General features: G+C 41.8%; 2 protein-coding genes across 2 annotated transcripts in view; one reads left to right on the top strand and one right to left on the bottom strand.

Annotated features, from left to right (window-relative positions):
- The first annotated feature begins 1,763 nt into the window (after positions 1-1,763).
- GNAT2 (G protein subunit alpha transducin 2) lies at positions 1,764-10,444 on the top strand. The gene is made up of 8 exons (XM_081815613.1): positions 1,764-1,993; positions 3,678-3,720; positions 4,016-4,157; positions 4,875-5,032; positions 6,956-7,084; positions 7,295-7,424; positions 9,290-9,443; positions 9,989-10,444. The coding sequence occupies exons 1-8, from the start codon at positions 1,876-1,878 to the stop codon at positions 10,177-10,179; spliced, it is 1,065 nt and encodes a 354-aa protein (XP_081671739.1). The 5' UTR covers positions 1,764-1,875; the 3' UTR covers positions 10,180-10,444.
- Positions 10,445-12,395: 1,951 nt separating this feature from the next.
- GNAI3 (G protein subunit alpha i3) overlaps positions 12,396-27,625 on the bottom strand; it is a 34,399-nt gene continuing 19,169 nt past the window's right edge. The window contains exons 6-9 of the mRNA XM_081815612.1: positions 25,950-26,079; positions 25,387-25,540; positions 19,852-20,065; positions 12,396-19,761 (exon numbers count right to left, since the gene is read on the bottom strand). Of these exons, the coding sequence (XP_081671738.1) occupies positions 19,875-20,065; positions 25,387-25,540; positions 25,950-26,079 (475 nt within the window). The 3' untranslated portion in view covers positions 12,396-19,761; positions 19,852-19,874. The remainder of the gene's footprint in view (positions 19,762-19,851; positions 20,066-25,386; positions 25,541-25,949; positions 26,080-27,625) is intronic.

The following is a 27,625-nucleotide window of genomic DNA, read 5'->3' as shown; positions in this document are numbered from 1 at the left end:
TTAGCACCATTACTAGAACGTAATGATTCTAAAACACAACCCTTTAAAAACATACAGGATATAAAAAAAAAAAAAAAAAACATACAGGATGTGTTAAGATCTTTGAAATCTGAGTGATCTTCCAATCGGTGGTATCTAAGATTTTTTTTTTTAAAGATTTTATTTATTTGACAGACAGAGACAGTGAGAGAGGGAACACAAGCAGGGGGAGTGGGAGAGGGGGAAGCAGGCTTCCTGCTGAGCAGGGAGCCCAATGCAGGGCTCGATCCCAGAACCCTAGGATCATGACCTGAGCCGAAGGCAGACGCTTAACAACTGAGCCACCCAGGCGCCCTGGTGATATCTTAAGATTTGATGACACACAGAAACCAGCATCTCAGGTGATCCTCATAATTAGGCAGGTCTGAGGAAAATACAGTTCCCTAATACTTCCTAGGGCAGCACTTCCCAAATTTTAACATCCTTAGAGTCACCTGCAATTCTGTTACAATGCAGGTTCTGGATCAGAAGGTCTAGGTTAGGGCCTGAGATCCTACTTTCCTAAGAAGCTCCCAGGTGAACGGTGCTAGGCCTTGTGCCACATTCTGGGTCGCAAAATGCTGAAGTATGTCCTCCTGGGGAGGCTCCAGCAGCAACTCATTTAATTAAACTGAAATAACTGGCATAAGGAAATATGACCAATGGAGAGTCTTTGATAGGTCTGAGAGGCAACTACTGGACTGCACTCTAGCATTTCTACCCAGGAAGGGGCAGCAGGGATGAAGGCCAGAGGGAGGGCCGTACCAACCTTTGCAAAGCTAGAGGCTAGAGTCCAATAATTTCCCAAGGAAGCAGTTTGCTATATGAGGCAGCAGACCCCCACTCTAGAAGTACCAGCATAAGTTCACTCACCAAGTGAAGTTGGGCCTCAGGTGGCTTTAGTGGGTTGAGGGGAAGCAGCCCCCTTCTGTCTACACATACCCTTTTTCCTTCATTCAGTCACCAAACCTTTACTGAGGGTCCACTAATAAACCACAAGGTCTGAAGGATTCAAAGATGAATCACATTTGGTCTCTGAGCTCCAGGGGAAGGAATTCAGCCCGGGGAAACCCATGTGTAACGTGAAGTACAATATGAAGTGATAAGTGCTATTAACAGAAGCACACACGATGAGATGAGCCAACATAAAGGAACGACACTGAGAGCTTCCTGGTGCAGCAGCCACTGGAGGAGCTGGAGGAAACATTTCTAATCTTTCCAGGAAGGGCACCACCCTGAACAAAAACTCCTTGCCAGGACCAGCCTGCATGGAGAGGGTGCTTTGATGGAGAGGGTGCTTTGATGCCTTGAAGCCCTTAAAACCAAGACTGTACAATCTGGAGCCTCAGGATAGGCAGAGCTTCCTGCATTTATGCCTCTAATCTCTAGCACTAAGATGCAAGTGAATCCAGGGAAGAGACTTTTAGGGGATCAGCCCCTCAAAAGGATGGGGCAGCCATGATCTCATTCCAGCCAGCTTCAGTACCCGCATCCTATCCTCTTGTGTCAGAATCCCGCAGATCGTTTTCCTAGTTACAGAAACACAAGTCTTTGCCCTTTGTCATACTGAGCTCTTAATTGGCTTTGACCCGTCACATTGCTAGCTACAAAGGCTACATTCCCTAGACTAAGTAGATCTCCAGCTGGGTAGGGAGTCTCAGCAAAGACAGGCAGGGTACAAGAACCTAGAACTTGCTCCCTCACCGAGCCCCCTATAGACCAGCTTTTTAGGAGGACTACAACGAAACAGATACTCAATCCCAATTTACTTTTTCCTTATTTTCCATCTCACATAGGAAACTCTAGAGAAGAAGCTTAAGGGCCGGAAGAAGCAGCCAAGGAGGAGACAGCAGAAAGATGGGGAGTGGAGCCAGTGCTGAAGACAAAGAACTGGCCAAGAGGTCCAAGGAGCTAGAAAAGAAGCTGCAGGAGGATGCTGACAAGGAAGCCAAGACAGTCAAGCTGCTATTGCTGGGTGAGTGAGATGGGAAGATGAGCCAGAGAAGGTACTGCTCCTTCCTGCTTATCCTGGATGGTAGGTGGGTTCTAGCCCACCCCATGGGGAGGGGGGACGGCAGGTCATTTTTCTTCTCCCAGCCGGTCTCAGGCTAGGGGATCAGGGCTGTAGGGCTGAGCGTAGCCACCCCAAGGAGATGCAGAATGCCAAAGCTACCCTAGAATTGTTCTGCTCTTCCTTGAACCAGGATTGTGCAAGGGCCGGGACAGAGCCATCCATCTCCAGATCTAACCAAACCTAATACCTCACAGCTTGGCAAACAGGGTGAACCCCGGGCTTGCAGACAGCTACCCAATCTGCAGTCAGAGAGCTCTGAGTCAAGGACTCGGGAGAGGACAGTGGACTCAGAAGTCCTACCATATCATCAGTGCCATGTAGTCCCAGGGACAGACCCACTGGTGCTTGCCAAGTAAACCGGTTCCTTCTCCTTGCTTCCAGTACACAATTTGTATAAATTTTAGAACTAGGGAGCCCTGAGGGAGGAGGAACAGAGTCTTTATCTACGGCAGTCCTTTCCTGGCTTTGTTCAGTAGCTGCCTTGAGAGCCCCTGCCAGATGGGAGGTTTATCACCTTGATGAGCTTCTAAGCAGATCACAGGTCTGTGCTGAAAAAAGAAAAGCACTTCTGTTGGTCAGTCAGAGAAACTGGTCACAGCTGTAAACAGAACCAAGACAATGAAGAGTTTGGGACACCTGGCTGAGGGGAAAAACCTCCAACAGTACGGAGGTAAGCTAGTTGGAGTAGGCGGTGTCCATGCAGGGGCACATTGGCTGGCTGGGTTATTTTGAAGCCCAGGCAGAGCCTGGGAACTGCAGCCCCAGGCCATGGCACCTCCTCTTCCCCAGCTGATCTGTGACCATACGGCTGGAAGCAAGGAGCCCAAGAAGCTACAGAAGGGGGAAAGAGATGGCAAGGCCACTGAGAGCTCTTTTAAGCCTAAGAGGCTTTCTTCCACATTCAGGATAAGCAGCTTAGAGGGAACAGGCGCAGCGTTAAGTGGGAGGGGGTTAATATATCAGGGCCGTGCAGACTGGGGGAGAGGGTTGAAGGGGATATGGAGGGGGAGCGGAGTGCCAATGAGAGGATAGTAGGACATTTTAGCCAATAAAGGAAAAGCAGGATGATGAAAAACCGGTATTTTAGTGAAGTTATCCAGCTCTCTGCAATCCTGCCCCTAGAACACTCTCCTGAGTAAATACAGGCAGAGGAGAAATGTGTTAAAGGAATTCCCCTGAATCTATCAGTGGTGCTCAATGAGATTTTGCCATCACTCCCTCCACCTCCCCCGGACACTGGGAAACTAGTCTAGAGTCATTTTTAGTTGTCACAGTGAAAGAGAAGAGTGCTATTGGCCTCTAGTGGGTAGAGCCCGGGAATGCTGCTAAATACCTTACCATGCACAGGACAGCCCCCCACAAAAGAAGAATCCTCCAGCCCAAAACATCAGCAGTGCAGAGGATGAAAAATTCTGCTCTAAATCCCACTGAATGGCTGGCAGAAATTGAGGGCAGCAATCATCCCTATGTGTTCTCCCCTAACAAGGCTCCCAAGCAAGTCCTAGCTTGGACTTCCCACAGGCCATCTACCGGAGGGTTGGGGAAAACTGGTAGAAATCTGAAGCATAAGCATTTCTCCCTGCAGGTGCTGGAGAGTCAGGGAAGAGCACTATCGTCAAACAGATGAAGTGAGTAGGAATAAAGCCCCAGAGGACTGAGGTAGGGTGAAGAAGTCAGCAGAGCCAACAGAGGCATGGAGGATGAAGGGCTCCTCGGGCCCAAGGAACCCAGATGTAAAGGATATAAAGAACCTGATTCCCAATGCCCCTCATCTGCATGCCCTTTTCCCCCTTATTCTCCACTTTGGGACAGCAACAGGCATAGAGACTGGGTTCTTATGACCCTTTAAATCCTTCCAGATTCCCAATCCCTTAGGTCTGGTTACTCAGGTCCAACTGAGCACTGGGTGTCTACTCCTTGCAGGATCATCCATCAGGATGGCTATACACCAGAGGAATGCCTGGAGTATAAGTCCATCATCTATGGGAATGTGCTGCAGTCCATCCTGGCTATCATCCGGGCCATGTCCACACTAGGTATTGACTATGCTGAACCAAGCTGTGCGGTGAGTGGTTAACAGTATGTGGTTATGGGTGGGAGGAAAGGCTAATGGGAAGAAACAGCAGCCAACAAGCTATGAGGAAACACGAGTCAAAAGAGTTTTGTGTAACTAAATCCCACCTACTGAGCTTCCAGTCTTTTTACTTCAGTCCTGGAGAAGTATGCAATCCCTACCTTTAAAATAAATTACAAAAATCTGCTCTCAGCTTCCTCTGCCTTTTTGTCTTATTTTACCATTCAAATTGTTCTCCTTGGGCTCGTTGCCCTGGCCATGGAGCTTTTATAAGCTAAACCCCTCGTTCCAGTATTGGCCTTTTCCAAGATTTGAATCACTGAAATAACAAAAGTGATGGTTTCCTGTCTCCCATGTTGTCTATTTCATGGTCAGTCTGGTCTTTAAACTTCCAACTTCCCTGTGGCAGACGACCCACATTTTGTGGCGGTACCCTCTTGGATGAAGGCTGGAAGATAGAAACACCACAGAGGATGCCCCCTAGAACCTGTTTTCCCCTAGGCATCCCAGGAAGTGGGTAAATTGCCACCCTCTGTATCTCCGAAGCACACTCAAAATTAATCGGTTTTCTTAGCATCTTCACTGGACGCTGTCTCCATCTTGGGCTTTGGTAGCAATGCAAAATGCTTTCCTTTCAGCAGTATTCCCAGGAGCCTCCTGCAAAGCCATTACTCCTGTGCAGTTCTCAGCCAGGTCTCTGCCTTACAGGATACTGGGCGACAGCTCAACAACCTGGCTGACTCCACTGAGGAGGGCACCATGCCTCCCGAGCTGGTGGAGGTCATCAGGAAGTTGTGGAAGGATGGTGGGGTGCAAGCCTGCTTCGACCGAGCTGCAGAGTACCAGCTCAATGATTCGGCATCTTAGTAAGACTCTGATTGGGGAAGGGGTGGGATGAGGCGTAAGCAACCAGGATTTCCAGCAGAAATCACACCTAGCCTAAAATTTCCAGCACTGAAAGCTGGAGTCCCAAGGACTGAACTCAGCATGGATACTTGTTTCGTTCAGGCTTGAGCGGTGTTCTACTATGCTTTGGACGTGATGCCCTTAGATACAGTGCCGCCATAGTTGTCACCACTCTCTATTGCTTTACACCTGCTCACTGCAGCCTGGAGAGCTGAAGACCCCCCGAATTCAAAACAAAGGTCCTCTGTTTAGTAGCCCTCAGACCGCTGTCCTCTTCATCAATTCATACACATAGCCTCTCCTTTCAAACCATGAACGTGAAGACACACCTAAAGTTCTGCCACATGCTCTCCCAGGAGGCACTTTATTCACGATGGCCTTTCTAGGGTGGAATTTTCTAGCGGGTAACATTAATGTCACCGAGGCTCTACTTAGGCCACTAACCAGAAGTGAATGCCTCCTTCACCCATAAATAGCATCTTATGTCGGAGTGCCAGGCATGGGACACAGACACTTCCAGGGCAAACCAAAGGAAGTTGGTCAGGGATTAAAAAGAACCAACTTTCAAAGCTGGTTCCAAAATGATAAGGTACACATCAATCATACCTCTAATGGCATGCAATCTATCATGGATGGGCATGAACTTTGCAGTCAGACCTGGATACAGACCTGGATTTAATCCCTGTTCTGTCACCTAGTTCTGTAACATAGTTCTCATTTACCATCCGCGAGCACTGACTCACCAAGGCCCAGGCGCTGCCGGGTACGTGACGTATACCATCTCATTTGATCTGCACAGTAAGCCTTTGAGGTACAGAGCACTTTGTATTAGTCCCATTTATAGATGAAAAACTGAGGTTCAGAAGTTAATTAACTTACCCAAAGTCATATAGTTAAATGGCAAAGGCTGGATTTGAATCCAGGTCTATTTGACTACAAAGTTGAAGGCTTTTTACAGTATACCACAATGTCTCTTGACCTTGGACCCAGTCATTTAACTCTTCTGAATTTTTCCTTCATCTGTAAAATGGGGTATGAAACTTGGAAGGTGTATGAGGTTAAATGAGAATTTCAATGTGCAAATGCCCGGCAGACAGTAAGCACTTGTTAATTTTCCTTCCCTTCTTCTGTCATCTCACTTCATATCTGCCTTCCTCCTGTCTTTTTAAATGTTTTATAATAACTGTCAAACATATACAAAACCAGAATAATATAGTGAATCACCTGGCTTCAACTGTTAACTCACAGCCACTCTTGTTTCATTGTACCTCCATCTCCTAATGGATTATTTTAAAGGGAGTCCCACATATTCTATCATTACATCTTAAAAAAAAAAAAAAAGGCTCTTTAAAAAAAGGAATAATCTAATTGTCACACCTAAATAATAATTCCTTAATGTCATCAAATATCCAAGCCAGTGCTCATTTAAGTTTCCCCAGTTATCTCAAATGTTTGCTCCCCAACTTGATTCAGAATATAAATAAGGTCCCATGCAATGCACCGACTCACATCTCTTAATGTCTCTGAAGTCTCTTATAGTCTACTCCTGCGTCTTGATGTAACTTTTGGCACCCATTTAAACCACCAAATCTCACTGAAGGGTCTAGAAAACCTTGCAGTCAGGCAAACCTTAAGGAAAAGTTATCTGACTTGATTTAAATGGGATGGAACCCCTGCCTCAACTGGGCATGCCTCTCAACCCATCCCACACTCCCTTTTTTAAGGGCACATGAGAGTTTGAAGGAAAGAACCCTAGGTTTAACAATATGGATTCTAGTCCTGGTTCTATCACCAATTAGTTGTAGAACTTTGGGTAAGACCCTTTACCTTTCTTGGCCTTGGCTATGGAAAGTTTAATGTCAATTCCAAGCTTTTTTCTCTAGCTACCTGAACCAATTAGACCGGATTACAGCCCCTGACTACCTCCCTAATGAGCAAGATGTGCTTCGATCCAGAGTCAAAACCACAGGCATCATTGAGACCAAGTTTTCAGTCAAAGACTTGAACTTCAGGTGAGTACATGGTTCCCTGGGGCACCACAGATACACACATGGTTCCGAGTACACCTCAGATACCAAAAAAGGGCAAGGGCATGCTTCACTAAAGTCCCATCTGAATGACTACCCTATTTCTCCCCCTTACCCATCTCACTGCCAACTGGGCCCAAAGTGGCCACCTCTCTGGGGTAAACACCAAGTGCATGTGCTGTTTTTTTCCCTCAGGATGTTTGATGTGGGAGGGCAAAGATCAGAGAGAAAGAAGTGGATCCACTGCTTTGAGGGAGTCACCTGCATCATTTTCTGTGCGGCCCTCAGTGCCTATGACATGGTGCTAGTGGAGGATGATGAAGTGGTAAGTGGCCTTTGCACCAAGAGCTTTGATAGTTGCCCTGTGACCCTTCCTCTAAGCTTTGTGTCACCAATTCTTCAACTTGGGTGATTTCAAGACAGCCTAGCAGTCCTCTAACAGCCAAATCAACATCTCTGGCAAATAATTCTAGAAAAACCTCCTCTTTTACAGGCTCCAGGTTAGCACTTTAGAGCTCCAGATTTACTGGGAGTGAGCTTGGTCTCAGATCAGACATCCAAGAAGCACTTGGACATCGCATAGCTCACAAGAGGAATTGAGTATTAAAGAGACAAGGGATCACAACTGGGTTTGTAAAGCACAGGAGTTACACTTTGGACTTTCCCAGGCTGCCTATGGAAATAAAGGATAGGAGGTGAAAATGATAGAGCAGAAAAACAATGTATGATGTGTATCTTTGTGCAACATGATAGAGGGGTTGGACTACTAACCTCACTTGGAAGCCTAAATATGTACTGTCAACAGGACTAAGGAGAGACTGGCAAATGAGGTTTCTCACATGCCACTTAAATTGGCAGGTGGAAGACTACCTGAGGGTGAGTCTCTTGAGCCTGCAAAGTTTAAAAGGAGCTCTGCAGGCCCAGGGTCAGCCCAGCCAGTTACCTTTGGAGTTTGAGACAGAGGATATCACCGCATGGAAAATGCTAATGGAGGCCCACAGCTTACTGATATCAGACAAAGCTCCTACACTCCCATCCCTTGCTCCAGTTCTTCTCCCTTCTCCTTAGTAGTTTAAGTTCACGAGAGCTCTGTATCTTCTATGCAAATTCATTTTCAAGATCTCTTCCATCTTTAACCCTGAAGTCTATGAGGTTTTTTTTTGTTTTTGTTTTTGTTTTTAAGATTTTATTTATTTATTTGAGAGAGAGAGAATGGGAGAGAGAACACCTGAGAGGGGATAGGGTCAGAGGACGAAGCAGACTCCCTGCCGAGCAGGAAGCCCGATGCGGGACTCGATCCAGGGACTCCAGGATCATGACCTGAGCCGAAGGCAGTCACTTAACCAACTGAGCCACCCCGGCGCCCAGTCTATGAGGTTTTAAGGGGTTCTGCAGGAGTATTAGCAATGACAAAGGACCACAAAAAGTAGATTTGTTTTTTTTTCTTCATTAGATGAAAAGATTCAGCCCAAGTCAGCTAACAGCATACTTCAAATCCTAAAGGCCCGCTCCCTGAAAACTGGTCTGGGGAATTGGCAACATCTAGATTCCGCAGATACACAGCACCACTTCTCACTCACTCAGAGTGGCAATCAGAGGAGGAAATAAAGTAGAAGTGCTTATGCTGTGGCACTGAGAAATTCTCTAGCCCTCACCATTTGACACCAAGGCAATAATCCCTATTATGTTCCCGCCCAAACTGAGATCCAGGACTCTGTAACAGAAGCCTAGCAAAGTCATCCTGGAAAAAAAAAAAACATCCTGGAGACACAAACGGGCACATAACTCAGGCTTAGTTTCAACCGTCTATAAGCAGCACTTACGGGCATCAAAGTTCCTCGCAGTGCCCTGGCAACCTAAGATCAGCATAACATTTATTGTACACCTATACGCCAGCCACTATCATGGACCCTACATACATGATCCCATCGAACTTCCATAACAACCCTATGAGATAGGGAAATGGAAACTCAGAAAAGCTCAGTAATCTGCCCCAAGTCACACAGCTATGACAGAACGAAGATTAGAAGGGCAGCTGTATCTCTTGGGCTCTATCCCACCACACCAAAAGGAGATAAGCTGTTCCTCTTACATTCGGAGCACTAGTCTCTCAAAGGGGATCAAGAACAGGAAGTAGACAATACCCCATCAGCTCAATCTGAAATCTCTGATGGTGTTTCCTCCTACTAGAATCGTATGCATGAGTCATTGCACCTCTTCAACAGCATATGTAACCACAAGTTCTTTGCGGCTACTTCCATTGTCCTCTTTCTCAACAAGAAGGACCTCTTTGAGGACAAAATCAAGAAAGTCCATCTCAGCATTTGTTTTCCAGAGTATGACGGTAAGTGTCAAGGGCTGGAGACAATGGTAATGATTTCTTGGTAATGACTGGTGATTGCCTCGTTTCCTGTACCAAGGAGACACGAAGGAACCTGTCTTTAAGGAGTACTAAGTGTAACTCCTTTGCTTTGCTGGGTTTGATGATCCCTTATCCCTTTAATACTCAGTTACTCTTATGAGCTTTGTGATGTCCAACTGATACTTGGATGTCTAATCTGAGAAACTTGGGTATTCAGTCATAGGTTTAAATTCAGATGTCCCTGGAACAGAACAGATGTTAGATGCAGGAGAGCCACCGACTGTTCAAATGATACCTAACAGAAATCAAGGGTGGGGACACAGAGATCCCTCTCCTCAATTTCATTGTTCAACTCAAGTGATAAACACTGGAGTACAATAAAGGAGAGGACCCTCCCTCTAAAAACAGGCCCCCAACTGCAGCTGTCCAACACATTTTGAGGATCAAATTGGTCATGTAAAAAGTAAGTGAGCAGCTAAGAAGGGTTCATTTATCCCACTTCTTCACTATTTTTTCTGGGAAACCAGGAAACAACTCTTATGAAGATGCAGGGAATTACATCAAGAGTCAATTCCTTGACCTCAACATGCGAAAAGATGTCAAAGAAATCTACAGTCACATGACCTGTGCTACAGACACGCAGAACGTCAAATTTGTATTTGATGCAGTTACAGATATCATCATCAAAGAAAATCTCAAGGACTGTGGGCTCTTTTAATTCTTATCACTCTTCAAGTACACATCCGATAACCAGGCTTGGAATCTGGCTAATTTCAAGCAGAAAAGCATAGATCAATATACCATGGCATGAAGAGTGAATCCATTCTCCTTTAGAGATGGACTTATACATGATCGCAACTGTGTCCCGTATGTTCTTTTCAAAGTGGGATAGCTAGTGCAGTTTAAAGAGCACAAGGCCAGGAGTCAGAAGACCCAGGTGCCAGTACTGGTTCTTGAACTTACTAAAACGTTTAAGTATTTCATTTCTCTGAGCCTTGAGTCACTCATCTATAAAGATAACTACTACTTCACAAGGTTATTCTAATGATCACAAACATAAACTGAAGGGAAGGCACATAAAAGCTGTGTGGTTAGAGTCACAGAAAGAAATCCTATATAAAAGCAGCCACTTAGGAAATTCAAGACAAAATTTTTAGATGAACTATCCAAGGAAAGCAGCAAACCTTCCCCACGTTCTGCAAAATAAACAATTAAAAACAAGACCTCAATAAACCTACCACCATTTTTTACAGACTCTCTGTACCTTAGCTCAGAGATCTGAATCACTGGATTGGAGATGTAAGTTTCTAAGGTACACATCCAAAACCGATCATCTTTATTAAACAGACTATCCCTCTGCAAGCCGCCCAACTGCCATCTCTCTGTAAGTAACTGTCTCAGGTATAAAAGACACTTTTTTTTTAAGTAGGCTCCATGCCCAGCGTGGAGCCCAATGTGGGGCTTGAACTCACAACCCTGAAATTGAGACCTGAGCTGAGATCCAAGAGTCAGACGCTTAACCGACTGAGCCTCCCAGGTGCCCACCCTCAGCTATACAAGACACTTTCTGAATAAACTTGGAAGACTTCAACACACTCCCACTTAAGAGTATTAATGATTTCATTGCTACCACTTCTCGATCACAGAATTTTTTTTTTTTCTAAGTGTATTTATTTAAGCAATCTCTACACCCAACATGGGGCTCGAACTCACAGCCCCGAGATCAAGAGCTGCATGCTCTACCAACTGAGCCAGCCAGGCGCCCCTCAATCACAGAATTTAGAGTAGGTAAGCAAAGCTAAAATTCCCATTTCAACTGCTACATGTTTCAGAACAAAAAAAGGCAGCTGATCTTGCTTTAGGCACTAAAAATCTCTGCGGCTGAATCCATGTGGTGCCTGGCTGAAAACAGTATCTCCCCATACAGGACAACAAGTAAATGATTTCTTTGAACTCCTCTGAGGGGAAACGAAGCTTTCATTTATCCTGACAGGAAGTGGTGAAGTCAAGTACAGATTTAGCATTTACAACTACCAGTGAGGAAAGCTCTTGGCATCCAAGATTTAGTATATAAAAGAAAGTGTCAATTAAAATGAAAATCTGCTCCTTGCCAGAAACACATATTCACACTTAGGCTGCTACTAGCAATATTGATACTAGAGAGCCATATGAGCTTGAAATACATTGAAGAATGAATTTGCAGCTGTTAAAATTGGATTCATTTAATAGTCTGATTCCATGAAAAGAAATCAACTTGAGAGAATTACCAGAGAAATAAGGGAAAGTACTCTGACTATTGCTGATTAAAAAACTTCACCAAAGGAAAAACCTGGGCAAGACTCCATGCATGCAAGAGCTATTCAGGGACTACATTCTAAATGGCATATTCCAACTATCACTAACCTATTTCTTTAACTCAATATACAGGGGTTATGATTCTTTTTTTTGTATCACGGATCCCTCCAACAGTCTGATGAAACCTCTGGACCTCTTCTAAGAATATTTAAAAATGCATAAAATAAAATTCAGAGAATTACAAGGGAAACCAACATACTAGGAATACAGTTCTATCTTTGGAGCCCTGAAGCCCCAGGTTAAGAATCCTCACTTTGGCTAAGATCTTGTCTATTCAGGCCCTAAATCTAATGTATCTCACTTATTCGATCTTCAATTAGGGTAGCCCAACCTCCCCACAAATTGTACCAGATTGTTTGCTTCTTTCATTATCTTTTCCTTGATCTTTGACTCCAGGCAGGAATTGGTTATAGGCCAAACTATGAGGGCCCACCCCAGGCTTCTTGGTTATAGATGTTCATATAGAACCAGCCCCTCTAGTCCTAGCATGAAAACAGAGCCAGTGGGTCTCACCTTCTGGTATTCTACTCACTCTGTTATCTTTATCTTTTGTTTTTGCTTCATTTTAAATTTACACTATAATGCTGAATCTTATGCATCATCAGAAACTCTTTTTTGTAACGAGGTAGGTCAGAACCAGTTCAAGCCTTTTTTTTTTTTTTTTGAAGATTTTATTTATTTATTTGAGAGAGAGAGAATGAGAGACAGAGAGCATGAGAGGGAGGAGGGTCAGAGGGAGAAGCAGACTCCCTGCCGAGCAGGGAGCCTGATGCGGGACTCGATCCCGGGACTCCAGGATCATGACCTGAGCCGAAGGCAGTCGCTTAACCAACTGAGCCACCCAGGCGCCCCAGTTCAACCCTATTTTCATGAACTGCAATCTTAATTCTTAAAATGATAAAACTAGAAGGAATTTTAAAATAGTCCAGGCACTGGACTATTCACTAGCAATTTATAGATAAGAAACTGAGGCCCAGAGACGTGGAATGGCCTCATCAAGATCAAACTGCTAGGAAGTCGGAGAACTAGAACTCCAAAACAGGTCTTCTAAATCCCAAGCCAGTGTTCTATATATGCACCATGCTACTGAAAGCCCACCATATACTATAAAGTCAAAGTCAATTTTCTCATTTCCCTAACCTCTTCCCATTCCCAACCAATTTTGGTTATTTTTAAATTATGCCATCCTAAATCATAGATATTTAACAGTATCCTCTCCAAACTGAATACAAATCAGCCTCAAATTTGACTGTGAATTTAGCATAAACAAAAATATAAATAGCTTTAAGTTTGTTTGTTGAAGGTGTAATTAATTTTCTGTTCATATCCTTAGAGGGCAGAGATCTGAATGCAATTCCCTTGCAGTGCACTGGACACTGCTGACAGTAAGCCAAATATGAATTAGGTTCCACTTCTTGAGACTCTGATGACAGTTGCTTTTCTTTTTCTACAAAAATACAGTTAGGATTAACACAAAAGGACAAATATTGTATGATTTTTCACTTATATCAAGTATCACAGTAGTCAAATTTATAAAGACCAAGTACAGGGAGTTACCGGGGCTGGGAGGAGGGGGAATGGGGAGTTAGTGTGTAATGGGTACAGAGCTGCAGTCTGGGAAGGTGAAAAAAGTTCTGGAGATGGATGGTGGTGATAGGCTGTGCCACACTGTGAATGTACTTCAGACCACTGAACTATGTACTTAAAAATGAGTAAGATGGTAAAGTTTATGTTATATATGGTTTACCACAATAAAAAAAATAGTGGAAAAAATACAATGTAATTGGAAATGTGCTTTTATGTTCTGTGGGTAAAAGCAGCACAAAAACTCAGTCGTAAAAGCAATATAAAAGACACATTTACTTTAACAGTTCCTACTGTGATAAAAAGTTCACTTACATATACCCCATATAGTCCAAATCAGGGTAGCCCCATCCCCAAGGTAAGAAGTAACAGCATTCAAAACCCACTCTATCATTGGAGATGTGCCGTAGACCAAAGTGTGCTGGCCATGCTGGGTGGAGAAGGTGGTGAAGGGTGAAGAGCTCTTACCTCCCACTGCCCTCTCTACCCGGCACAGCCCCCGGAGCACAGATTCCAGAAGGACTTCAGTGTTGGCCCAGGGACTGCAAGTGTGCCTCAGCCTCTGGTGTTCCTGCTAGGTAAAAGCATGAAGACATTCCTGTGAGGTCCAGCAGACACAGTGCAGAGTTTCTGCCTTTTGGCCATGAAAAAGCAAGCACTAGTATGAACAGAAATAAAGAACTGGATTTAAACACAAAACAAAGCAAAGACCTTTCTTTTCACCCGCCTTGACAAATTTCAGAGCCATTTATAGTTAAACTTCATCTCAGGCGTTCAAAACGAGTATGGCAAAAGTGATGCTGAGAAGACCGCCGGCTACAATGAATACATTTGTTGGTATTGCCTTAAAAGATTACTTGTTTTGCAGTACAGTAGCATCTTGAGTATTATAAAGAGTATTTACAAAGCACTTTAAATATGTTATTTCAACTGGATCACAACCATAGTACATCATAGCTAGAAGGAATAATTTAGTCTACCTTTAGGTAACAGATGAGGATTTAAGAGAAAGATTTCATAGGTGGTTGGAAGCAAGGAAAAGACTAGAACTGGGTGTGACAAACAGCTCTCTCAAGATTCTGAGAGGTCTCAGGACCTTTATCCTCCATGAGCAAAAATGAAGAGTTAAAAAGAAGTTAATTTCTTGTGATTTGTTAGGTCTGCTGGGAAACTTACATTTAAACAAGCCTCTAGGTAAACATGTTTGGATAATGATAAGGAATATGGGGGCAGGAGTGGGGGGGGGGTAGTAGAGGATAGGAGAAAGATAAACCACACTTTACAGAATTTAATATTCCACCTGTCAAAGTTATCTTACATCTGGATGCTAATACATTTGAGTATCCCAGCAGCGTATTTACTAATACTGGATTATTTCTGCTACCTTGTTGATTCCCACTAGATTTCAGGGAAACATTAGCAGCAAGCATACAAAGACTTTTCTATTTGACTCCACAATCATTCCCCTTACCTACCCCTTCCCCAGCCTTGTCTCAAAAAGACTTTCCAGTCTATAATTTAAAGCTAGCTAGCTTTGCTCTTTATCCACCAACTGTAAATGAATATTCATGTTATTACATATATATAGCTAGACCTCTATCATGGGATTTTATCTTTGATGTTTCTTTCAATTTTCACTGAATAAATGCAGTAACACAAATGAAACAAATGTTTGGAAACTCCACGTTTCTTGTTTTGTCTTAATTTTGTATAAAAACTAAATACTCTGTATCAAAAGTGTAGGAATGTTCTTTGACTAACAGTTCTTACTAATTTTTTTGGTGAAAGGCACTCTAAGTCATGTACAAAAGGTACTTCATATTTATTGGCAAATAAAAAATACCTCAATCGTTTACTAGTGACTTTTAAGGTTATATGTCTACTATTCATGTTGATCTTTTTTAAAAAAGATTTATTTATTTGTTTGTTTTTTTGGGGAAGGAGGGAAGGAAGGAGGGAGAGAGAATCTCAAGCAGTCTCTGAGTGGGGCTTGATCTCTCAACCCTGAGGCCATTACCTGAGCCGAAACCAAGAGTCTGATGCTTAAGTGACTGAGCCACCCAGGGACCCCTATTTCTGTTGATCTTTAACATAAGGTCCTATTCAATTGTCTGCAAATGTTGGCCCAGGTTAGCTTCATCAGAACCACGCAGTTTATTTAAAAATACATGTTCTCAGGACCTGTCTCCAACATCTCAATTTAGTAGAGTTTAGCCAGGGAATCTGCATGTTAATCATGCACCTCAGGTATCTACTGCTATTATAACCTTCTGTATTATCTTTCATGCCTAAGAAGACTTGAGTCAAGCCAGGTATGTAAGCCTGACATAGTATCAGAAAAAAACTGTCCTGTCTTGACTTGTTCGGGAGTCCTAGCAGAAGTAACTCATACAAGTTATGAGAAAATGGGGGTGGGGGGGAAGAGTTAAAAACTAAACAAAGGTAAAGGAACAAAGATCCTGACCATCCAGAAAGTTTGTTTCCCAGTGCCTCACCTCACCTAAATCTTTTACTTCCGGATGGTTGACAGCAAGACCAACTTTCCATTTCAGGCCTCAAAGCAGCCTGGTGTGCTTTTGTGCTCAGCCAGCCATAAAGCTATGTGGAGAGCTGTGGCTGGTCCAGGTCAGATCTCTGACTTCTATTATGAAGCCTGAAGAAGAACACAAAAATGACCTGGCAGTACTGGGAAACTGAAATAACTTTGTTCTTAAAGCCAGTATAAGATATGAAGGATTTCACAAGCAGTAAGAGTGAAGAAAATTAGTGTTGTTTTAGGTATGTTTAAATGAGTAGAGGACTGTGGTTTTTTGAACATCTGGAAGGGGAAAAAGATCAATCAAAGGTAGGTTTTTAATTGGAGGGAAAGACTAACTTTACCTTATATGTAACTGCCAATACAGCAACCAGTTCTGCAACAGGACGCTCCAGAAGGCTAAACAAATGTATACATACATGAAGAACTAGTCAGGCTAGGTAAGCAATATCCAAAGAAAGTCACAGCTGCAAATCGGAGAACAGTGGCCAGGATATAAGAATATAAGGTGGGTGGGGCGCCTGGGTGGCTCAGTTGGTTAAGCGACTGCCTTCGGCTCAGGTCATGATCCTGGAGTCCCTGGATCGAGTCCCGCATTGGGCTCCCTGCTCAGCGAGGAGCCTGCTTCTCCCTCTAACCCTCCCCCCTCTCATGTACTCTCTCTCTCTCTCTCATTCTCGCTCTCTCAAATAAATAAATAAATCTTTAAAAAAAAAAAAAAGAATATAAGGTGGGCAAATGAATTAGAAGAACCAGCAGTTATTTTTAAATACTCTTAATAATGTGCATGTAATAAAACACAATAGAACACGTAAGAGAATAAGAAACAAAGCAAGAAGATAGTTTTTAAAATTTGGTCCATCTATTCTTAGAATGCAGCACCTTTTAAAAAAAGAACAATCCATCACTGGAAATAATAAAACAAACTAGAGATTTAGAATTCAAACCGTCCTAGATGAAATGTCATTCCAAGATTCACTTTGAGTAACTGTAAAACTTCTTGGAATTTTCATGCCAGGAGATGAAATCTTTTGCAAGTCTGAATTATATGGTTGGGGAAGAATGGCCATTAAGGAGAATACTTCCTCTTTACATAGAGCCTAATGAATGGCATTTTTTTTACAGCCCAAGGTTTTAATCAGGTGAAGATGTGACTGTCAACAAAATAAAGCTATTGTTGTAGTCCTTCCTACTAGGGTCTATTTACTGTTCTTTATTCATTAAAATTTAATTTTCTTTTATGTGCTGGTTTCTTAGATGGTCCAAGGCCTGGCCACATGAACACTGAAATGTGGTCCATCACAAACCTCCAGCATTCTCTGCAGAAAAGATACAAGGCAACTTTTAGTTTCTTTGATTACAAATATCAATCCTTTTTCTCCAGGCTAATACACATGATGTTTAACCCCCGCACTCTGGCTCTGCTATGAGAAAAGATCTTTTATTTCAAAATACAACAGGGATTTGCGAAGCTGATGATCAGAATCACCTTTTTAAAACTATAGATCACTAGCCCACCGGCCAAGAGTTAATTGCTGAGATGGATCCTGGTGATTTTGACTTAAGGCATACTTGAAAACCACTGACTTGAATTGTGTCCCTGTGTCCTCAAGAAATGTGCATTTAAGTAAGTTACATGGAATGGTAGGATAGGGGGTGATCTTCATGTAAATATAGAACAAAGGTAAATGGTATAAAGGCAGAAAAGTGGAGAACTACTATTTTTCATTAACAGAAAAGCTAAAAAATGAACATAACAGACAGACGTATTCAAATGAAAATACAAAATGCATTTCAAAGTATAATTAACTTACTTAGATTATTTGTTATTTTGGATTATCAACAATACCATCCCATTAGCCCTGACTATAGAAAGACTACAGTTAAAACAATATTCCACCAGTTCTCATTTCCAGATGATCCTATATCAAAGAATACAATAAGGAAAAGATATATTCAAAATGAATAAGAACTATCAACTTATGTGGGCATAAGTTAATCAACAATTGAAGCTGATCACTTTCTTTTAGATCCAGTTTTCCCAACCCTAAAAAATAAAAAACTGTTTAGACAATAACAGTTATACCATCTGCATAGTTATACTTTTCCAAAAAGAGTAAGAAAAAAAATTCCAATAAAGGCACTGAACTGCTGTGGCTTGCTTTCTGAACCAGCTTTGATGACCACCAACCTTTTTGTTTTGTTTTAAACTAGTAAAAGGTTACATCAAAAGATGACACAGAATCCAATCCAAAAAGACTGGACCCCAAAGGCACTGCTCAAACTGCTGATTTGGAATGCTCAAAATGCATTCTCTTCATTTGCCTTCCCCCAAAGGCCCATTCAGTATTTAAGGACAATTGCTGTACAGTATACAAAAGGACTGCAGGCTGAGGTGAATAAAGCTCTCCACAAAACCAAAATGTAAACCTGGAAAATGGATTATGACTGCATGTCACTTACACAGATAGGACATAAGACCCTCAGTCAGGCCAAGATTCAACAATACCATTACACCAAAAGACCAGCCCTTCAGGGAACCCTCTACCTAAACCCATTCTCAGACAAAGGCCAAAGCACATTCAGCAGGGACAAAAAGAAACAGAAGAAAATATTTCCAGAAAGGTCTAGTTACAAACAGGAACAAACCTGGACTCTTTACTCACCATTTTAATACTGCTGCCAACTATAACAGATTAAAATCTGTACACACAACATAGTGGAAAAAGTCCCAAAATGCAATAGTTTCGGCAAAAGGAGGTACTGACTAAGGATTACTACAATTAACATTGCTACAATAAAAACAATGGCAAACAGGGATTTGGCACCACATTTACAAAGTAAAAGCATGCATTGTTAATACACTTGAGATGTTTCCCAACAGAAAAGGCCATGGAAGATGGAAAACAAGGGGCATCTTTTACAGAACTCCCTATGACTGAGACAAACAAGCAAGAACCAAAGGGGTCAATTTAGAAGATCTGTAGCAGCAAAGTCACTGTTTCTGTTTGGATTTTAGCAATTTGCATTTCTAATCGACAGCTGCCCTGGGTGTGTCTGTATCCAAGAAGCTAACTTTACATACTACATCAGCATTTACCTAGTAATTTGGTAATCAGCATAAACCAGGTTAACCTTAAACCATAAGCTTAAACAAAAGTTTAGAGAGCTAGAATCTTATTACAGAACTCTCCAATGTCATTACCATTTAGAAACCATAATGGTACTTTGAACTGGAGAGTAACATAAATTTCATCCAAAAAAGCTATGATCATAGCCCCAATAACCATAAAGAATTAAGTAATTATGGAAGTATTATGTTCTGACCATACCAAAAGCTAAAAACAAAGAGTTCCTACTAAGAGGAAAATTTTCAAGATGATCTGGCCACATCATGTGCATAGTTAAGATTGTGTTTTAATAAAGATTCTTTTGCAAAGAAATAAAATTTAGTCATGTTATTCTCCTGATGAAAAAAAAAAAACTTTAAAAATGAACTACTGGTGGTTTGTTAAGAAGGAAAAAAAGAGTAAGCTACATATTAAAGTTCTGGAATGCAGCACCTCAACTTCACATCGGCCCTAAACGTTTGAGATTATGAAATCCAAGTGATGTCTTGATGATCGAATCATACTTTACAGCTGTTCCAATTCCAATGTCTGACTTTAGCATCTCGTGTCAATTAAGAGTTCCCTAATACAGAAGATTGTGCTAAAGAGTGCTAAGATTCTGCATGCTGCTGCCATTCCCTGGTCCCGTTCATGCTTGGGGCTGCCCAATGAGACAGCAAAAGAAGTCTGGTCTCAACACTCCACACTGTAATAACTAGAAAAGAAGAACATTCTTAATTAGAAAAGTTTACGAAGTCAAGAGATATCACTACAGCACTAGAACTAAATTATCCTGAAGTTTTACCTTTTATTAACATCCGACCCTCTTCAGTACAGTCCACATTCCTTTAAGTTGTTTTTAATGATGACATCTGTAACAGCATCAAAAACAAACTGCACATTCTTGGTGTCTGTGGCACAGGTGAAGTGGGTATAGATCTCCTTCGTATCTTTTCTTCTGTTCAGATCTTCAAACTGGCACTGAATATAAGCAGCTGCTTCTTCGTATGTATTGGAACCTGAAGCAGACACCCAATATTCTCAGTTCGAATCATAAAAAGCTGCCTGAATTCAACTAGGTCAGGCCATCACCATTTACTTATGAAGACAGGGAATATAACCCAAAAGAATATAAGACAGATTTATTTCTATAATCATTAAGTTTTTCTATAATCATTAGATTTTTCTTGAGAGCAGACTCTAAGTAAAACAAAATCATCACAGAAAAAGATCTAGGGAAACAAAACTTTCTTTTTCTCCTTTCATTTTGATTTTTCAGCTAAAAAACCTAGAATGTATAAAAGGAAACTAGAGAAGTAGGAAGATGCATTGCTAGAACACAACTGTTTAAAAGGTCAGAGAGCCTGTGCTCCTTGGAGTGATCTTGAAATAAACAATTCAAGAGTTAATCATGCTTCTTTTCAAAAGCATATCAATTTTAAGGGGGCTTACTTCAGAGCCTTATAATTAAAGGTAAACAAGTACATGTAAAAGGGAAAGGGGCCTGAATTACACACTTTAAAATGTGTTTTTATAAAAATAAATAAAATGTGTTTTTGTGACATATAAATTACATCTCAATAAAGCTATTTTTTTTTTAAGATTTTATTTATTTATTTGACAGACACAGAGCAAGCACAAGTAGGCAGAAGAGCAGCAGGCAGAGGGAGAGGGAGAAGCAGACTCCCCGCAGAGCAGGTACCCTGACATGGGGCTCGATCCCAGGACCCTGGGATCATAACCTGAGCCGAAGACAGCCGATTAACCGACTGAGCCACCCAGGTGCCCCAAAGCTATTATTTTTTAAAGGTGGGGTGTCTCAAAAGTAAACCTTATTTTCAGTATTTGTGATTAACACTCTAAACCACAAGCTTCCCACATCATCTCCCCTACCTGTGAGCCTTCTGAATAGCCCTAGAAATTGACTACAGAACCAGGAAACCTCAACAAAGAAAACGCAAGACTTTATTCCTGTAAACTAGAGGCTGTTTTCACCAAGTAACATCTGTGAAATTAAGTGACATTAAGCATGACAACAAATACCAATTAAGTGTTTAAAAAGACTAAACAAAGAAAAGCTTAAGAAAGAAAAGAATGTTATTTAAACAGACTACTTAGAGAAATAAAGGAAGATAGCTTGGTAGGTGCTTGAAATAGGTTTTCTGAGATTGGCAGAACTTCTGTAAATTCAAGGAGAGCACTGAGAATTGTGTTTGGTAGGAACAAATACTGATACTTGGGCAATGAAGACTGTGAGACGCCTTCTTCTTTTTTTAAAAAAGATTTTATTTATTTATTTGACAGAGACACAGCAAGAGAGGGAACATAAGCAGGGGGAGCGGGAGAGGGAGAAGCAGGCTTCCCGCCGAGCACAAAGCCTAATGCGGGGCTCGATCCCAGGACCCGGGGATCATGACCTGAGCTGAAGGCAGATGCTTAAGGACTGAGCCACCCAGGCGCCCCAGATGTGCGACTTCTTAAAAGAAGAATGAAGTCAATGGCTTAGAAGGTCGTCCCCCACCCCCCAAAAAAAGGATATGACATTGAGAGCTCTTTGCTATGTGGAAGATTCCCAGTGAGAAGAACACTGTCAATCCTTTTGCCTAAGTAAGCTTTTTCTCCACTTTAAAACCTGGCCACTTTCTATGAACTCACCATTCCCAACCCTGGCCACATTTCCCTGAGAAAACAAAGACCAGGGGGCTTACTACATCTCAACTCTTGAGCCTACCACCTCACTTAGAAGTCACCTATATCCCCACATATTTGTACCTTTGGTCTTAGAGAGATCTTCCTTCCAGTTTCAAAATTTAATTCCTCTACCAAGATTCTTTTAAGTTGAGGTGAAATTTATGTAACATACAATAAGACATTTTAATGTGTACAATACAGTGGCATTTAGTATATTCACAATGTTATGCAAACACCACTTCTCTCTAGTTTCAAAATTTTTCACCAACCCAGAAAAACACCCCATTCCCATTAAGTAATCATTCCTCATTCCCCTCATTCTGACCACCCCACCTCCTGGTTGGTAACCACCAACCAACCTGCTCTCTGTCTCTATGGATTTGCCTATTTGGGGTATACCATATAAAAGCAATCACACAAATGTGACCTTTTGTGTTTGGCTTCTTTCACTTGGCATAACATTTATGAGGTTCATACAGTAGGAGCATGTGTCAGTACTTCGTTCCTTTTTATGGATGAGTAATATTCCAACGGATGGAATTCCATCTGCTTACAAATCTTGCTCCATCAATTATATCTACTTCTTACAACTTCTCTTTTGCTATAAAATCTTACCACTAAGCCAGTGAACATTCTTAAATCTTTCTTTTCCCTGTAATCCAAACTGCTCAAGAGTAGCCTACACCTGTCTTGATTTCTCTACTTCCCACTCAGTAACTCACTGCCCTGGCTCTGCTCTCACTGATAATGCCCTCAATAACACTCACGATCTCCTGGACTGCTATTTCCAGAGGCCATTTTTCAATGTGTAGCTTACTTTGTCCGCACACAACATCACTGACCGCCCCTCACTTCTAAATTTCTTAGTTTTTTGATACTTTGGCTCTCCTGGTTATTCTCTTTGTATCCAATATAAACCTTTCTTTCTCTCCTGCCAATAGAATCTGGTATTCTCTCTCATTCTATCCATGGTCTTTTCTGTCCTCATTCTGTAACATCACCCCACGTCATCTCATCCATTTCCATACTGTTTTTATACATGATCTCAAATCAATACAGCTAACCCCCAATCTCTCATAAAGCTCCAAGGCCACATATATATCTTCCTTTTAGATACCTTCATCTGGATGTTCCACAGATGCTTCAAAAATCAACATTTCTTTTTCTTTTTTTCCTTCTTTCTTCCTTTATTTTAATTAACATATAATGTATTATTTGTTTCAGGGGTACAGGTCTGTGATTCATCAGCCTTACACAATTCACAGCGCTCACCATAGCACATACCCCTCCCCAATGTCCATCACCCAGCCACCCCATCCCTCCCAGCCCCTCCACTCCAGCAACCCTCAGTTTGTTTCCTGAGATTAAGAGTCTCTTGTGGTTTGTCTCCCCCTCTGGTTTCGTCTTGCTTCATTTTTCCCTCCCTTCCCCTATGATCCTCTATCTTCTTTCTCAAATTCCTCCTAACAGTGAGATCATATGATAATAGTCTTTCTCTGATTAAAAAATCAACATTTCTAAATATCAATTCAGATCACAGCACCAGCAGCCAATCAAGGCAGAACTCTGGTAGTACTCTTCCCACTTCCTCACCCTAGCTATACTCTTTCACTTTATTACAGAAAGCTTTACAGTGTCTGCCCAGCTAACAAGAGTTCTCCTTCCCTGAAAATATCCAACTCTGATCTAAAGGTTATAGTGGTGCAGCCCTGGCATTCATGTTTGTGTCCCTGAGCTTGACTGACAAGGCTAAGGATTTTTGCCTGCCTTAACCTTGGCCAGCATCTCTCTCCTAGTAATTTGAACCTGGGGCCAACCAGTATCAGTGTAGCCTGGTCTTTATTTTATTTTTTAAGATTTTTTTGTTAAAGATTTTATTTATTTATTTGACAAAGAGAGACAGCGAAAGGACCGAACACAAGCAGAGGGAGTGGGAGAGGGAGAAGCAGGCTTCCCGCTGAGCAGGGAGCCCAACGTGTGGCTCAATCCCAGGACACCCTGGGATCATGACCTGAGCCGAAGGCAGACGCTTAACCGACTGAGCCACCCAGGCGCCCCGATTTTTTAAGAGTTTATTTCTAAGTAATCTCTACACCCAATGTGGGGCTCAAACTTACAACACTGAGATCAAGAGTCACACGCTCTACTGACTAAGCCAACCAGGTGCCCCTAACCTGGTCTTTTAAATGCAGGAGAGATACTGTGGCAGGGCCATCTTGTATCACATAAACTGAGTAGCACAGAAAGTTGTTAAGCAGAGAGAGAAGAATAAAGAAGATGCACACATAGAAGAAGAGAAAAGAGACGGGGAAAGAAGTGCTTCTAGGGTCCTTGACAGCTTTCTATTTCCTAGTTCTAAACACATTCGTGTTTTGTTTTTTAAGATTTTATTTTTTGACAGAGAGAGAAACAGGGAGAGAGGGAACACAAGCAGGGGGAGTGGGAGAGGGAGCAGCAGGCTTCCCGCTGAGCACAGAGCCCGATGCGGGGCTCGATCCCAGGACCCTGGGATCATGACCTGAACCGAAGACAGACGCTTAATGACTAAGCCACCCAGGCGCCCCTATCGTGTATCTTTCTAAAGTACAGTTTCTACTACATCATGTACCCCAATCAAAATCCTTCAATAGCTCCCCACTATCTCAGCATCAGATACAAGGCCCTCCATGAACATCCCTGCCCATCACTCCAATGACTCCTTCCCACCACATTAAGCTCTGGCAATACCAAATTCCTTCTAGGTTCCAAAACCTATCATGTCATATTTTTTTTTTACAATCTTTTTTTTTTTTTTTTAATAAATGTGGGGCCTGAACTCATGACCCTGAGATCAGGAACTGAGCTGAAATCAAGAGTTGGACACTCAGGGGCGCCTGGGTGGCTCAGTTGGTTAAGCGACTGCCTTCGGCTCAGGTCATCATCCTGGAGTCCCGGGATCGAGTCCCGCATCGGGCTCCCTGCTCGGCAGGGAGTCTGCTTCGCCCTCTGACCCTCCTCCCTCTCATGCTCTCTGTCTCTCATTCTCTCTCAAATAAATAAATAAAAAAATCTTAAAAAAAAAAAAAAAGAGTTGGACACTCAACTGACTGAGCCACCCAGGCACCCCTCATGTTATTTTCATATATGCTATCCCTTCCTCCTAAAATGCTTTTAATCCTCTGTTTGCCTGGTGATTTCTAATTTGTCCTCTCATTATCTCACTCCAAGTGTCATTTCCTCTAGAAAGAAGAGGACACTGAACCCACAGCAGTATCCCCTTCTTCTGTTAGTGAACATTTCCTACTATAATGAAATTCTTTATGTGTGTGTCCCTCTCTTTACAACTACTGTGTCTTAAGTGATCAATGACTGCACCTTATCCTTGTATTTTTTTGAACATACATACACCAAATTTTGATTTTATATTTCTCTATTTTACTCAAAAAATGAGGACAGAAATACAAAATAAACACAGTAAACTCGATTATGTCTGGAATAGCACTTTAGACTTAAGGGATCTTAATCACATGCTTAATGTTAATACCACTACCAGTGAACACTCTCCATAAGGATATACATGCATCGTTCAAAATAAAAGGCAGGTGTAGGAATGTCACTAAGTGTTGATCTACGATGTGTACCTCAAAGAAAATCGTTCATGATTCCTTACCCGTGTATTCTGGATAACAGATAGTTAATGGACTCCTCTTTATTTTTTCCTCAAAAAGGTCTTTCTTGTTGAGGAAGAGAATGATTGAAGTGTCTGTAAACCATTTGTTGTTACAAATGCTGTCAAACAGTTTCATGCTTTCATGCATTCGGTTCTGAGGGGGAAAAAAGGGGTGTCAATAGTAAAAAGTAAAAGTGGATGAACCGTTAATGAAAAAAACAGACCAAGTTTTAGAAGCACTGAATGGCACGCGTGGAAATAAGCTAGACACTGATAACACAAAAGCTAAGTCAGTCCTCATTTTCGTAATTCTTGGAGGTTGGGAGGTGGGAAGAAGACTGGCTAAGAGGACTTAATCCTGCTCACATACTCAATGCACTGTCTTATCTCTTAAGAATTAGTAGGGCACAGATCAATATTTTAAAAGTCTAATCTCACAGGGGAAAAAATTAAGGAATCAAGATTTGGTTCAATGAGCAAATGGATACAAAAAATCTTCCTAAAAGTTGTTTTCCACTTCCCGGCTGCATTAAACAGGTTTTTTACCAGAAGATCCAACATACCATCTCCTCATCCTCAGCCAGAACAAGGTCATAATCACTGAGGGCCACACAGAAGATAATTGCTGTCACTCCCTCAAAACAGTGAATCCACTTTTTCCGTTCTGATCTTTGGCCACCTACATCAAACATCCTAAGTAAAGGGAAAGAATGCACAATTCAGCAAGGTCACAAATACAGCTCTCCCTAAACTGAAATGGTTAGGGAACCTCCCACTATTGCATATTCAAAACCCCATTTATAACAGAAAAGACAAACAAGGAGCAAATAAAATGTAGTCAAACTAATACTCTGTGGTTAAAAGTAAAAGAGAACAACAAGAGAAAAAATCTAGGAATAATCAAAATTCTCATTTTAGATAACTAGTTGCGCCTCCTCTCTATCAAAGCTTGTATCAGGCGTGCCAAAAGTCAGCAGAATAAGCACCGAAATGGATTAAAGGAAGGAAGGGGAAAAAAGACAGGAAAAACGAAGAGCTGAATAATATAAGGTAATAACAAGAATACTAACTAATACTTATTGTTTACCATGGTGCCAGACATGATCCTAAACACCTTCAGTACACTAAACTCATTTGACCCTCACAACACTCCTGTAAGTACTATTATCTCCAATGCACAGATGAAGAAACTGAGGCACAGGTATGTTAAGTACTTAAAGGCACACTACTAACAAATGGGCACTGGGGTTCTAAACCCAGGCACTCTAACTCCAGCACCCAGGCTCTTACCCCTCAAAATGCTTTACCTCTTTAGTTAGAACAATGAAAAAATAGAAATCTCCAACTTGCATTCTGCTTCCAAAAAGTTTGTTTTCCTTACTTTTTAACTTTCTTTTTTTTTTAATTGAGGTATGGTTGAGATATGTTTTCCTTACTTTAGAGATTAATTATGGGAAAAAAGTAAATTATATTTCAGGGTAGGACTCTAAGAACCCAGTATCTAAAAACAAAACGTAACCAGTATTTCCCAACTCTACGTCTTATTTGAACCTAATTAATAACAACAAAGCCTTAGCTGTTCACAAACTTTATGTTCTACTCCAGATTAGTTTTAGTTCACCACTCCCTTCTGGGGGTCTTACTTGATATCCTGGCTCAACTGCTGTACTTCTGTCAACAGTGTCCTCGTCTACCTCCTACAGTAAGAGGAACACTGGCAGTGCTTTGTCTCTTAGCTGGTACCAACGTCTGAGGAGGTATGCATACAAATGAGTGAAGATAGATGTCTGATGACGAGGACAAAATTTTAAAAGGTAAACTTTGCCAAGCTGGTTTAGTATGTCAGATCTAAAGTGACTCAAGGTCTATTTCCAAAGAATTTTCCCCTGGAGACTGAGAGAAATAAGACATACTGAGTAATTTCTCAATGTATGTTTGAAAGAGAATAGTCATCTTGTCTCTTTATGACCCAGCCTTTTCTTTTGGTTGATCTAGCAGGTTTTTTTGCAGCCTTTGGTCATGTCACCTGGAATGATGCAGTCACAAGCTGGCTTTAATACAGGGTCATATTATAGGCTTTAGGAAAGTGAACATCATATATATCACTACAGACGTCTTTCAAGGGGAGACACACGCTGGTACACCAATAATTTCAGTTTACCCCTCCGTTTTCTTCTACAAAGTCCATAAAACTAGTAGAATACTGTGACGTTCCCAAGGTGGGCTTTTAGCACATATT

Source organism: Leptonychotes weddellii, chromosome 4 (assembly GCF_054177405.1).
Source record: "Leptonychotes weddellii isolate Sample4059 chromosome 4, ASM5417740v2, whole genome shotgun sequence".
In the NCBI taxonomy this organism is placed as follows: domain Eukaryota; kingdom Metazoa; phylum Chordata; class Mammalia; order Carnivora; family Phocidae; genus Leptonychotes; species Leptonychotes weddellii.
Note: the sequence above shows the minus strand (reverse complement) of the source record. Positions and strands in the feature narration are given on the sequence as shown.

Excerpts from the sequence above, each read along its gene's own strand:
- GNAT2 (XM_081815613.1), top strand. The coding sequence starts at position 1,876 with ATGGGGAGTGGAGCCAGTGCTGAAGACAAAGAACTGGCCAAGAGGTCC. Across the intron at positions 4,158-4,874 it reads ATGCTGAACCAAGCTGTGCG|GATACTGGGCGACAGCTCAA; the intron begins GTGAGTGGTTAA and ends TCTGCCTTACAG. Across the intron at positions 7,085-7,294 it reads GTCAAAGACTTGAACTTCAG|GATGTTTGATGTGGGAGGGC; the intron begins GTGAGTACATGG and ends TTTTTCCCTCAG.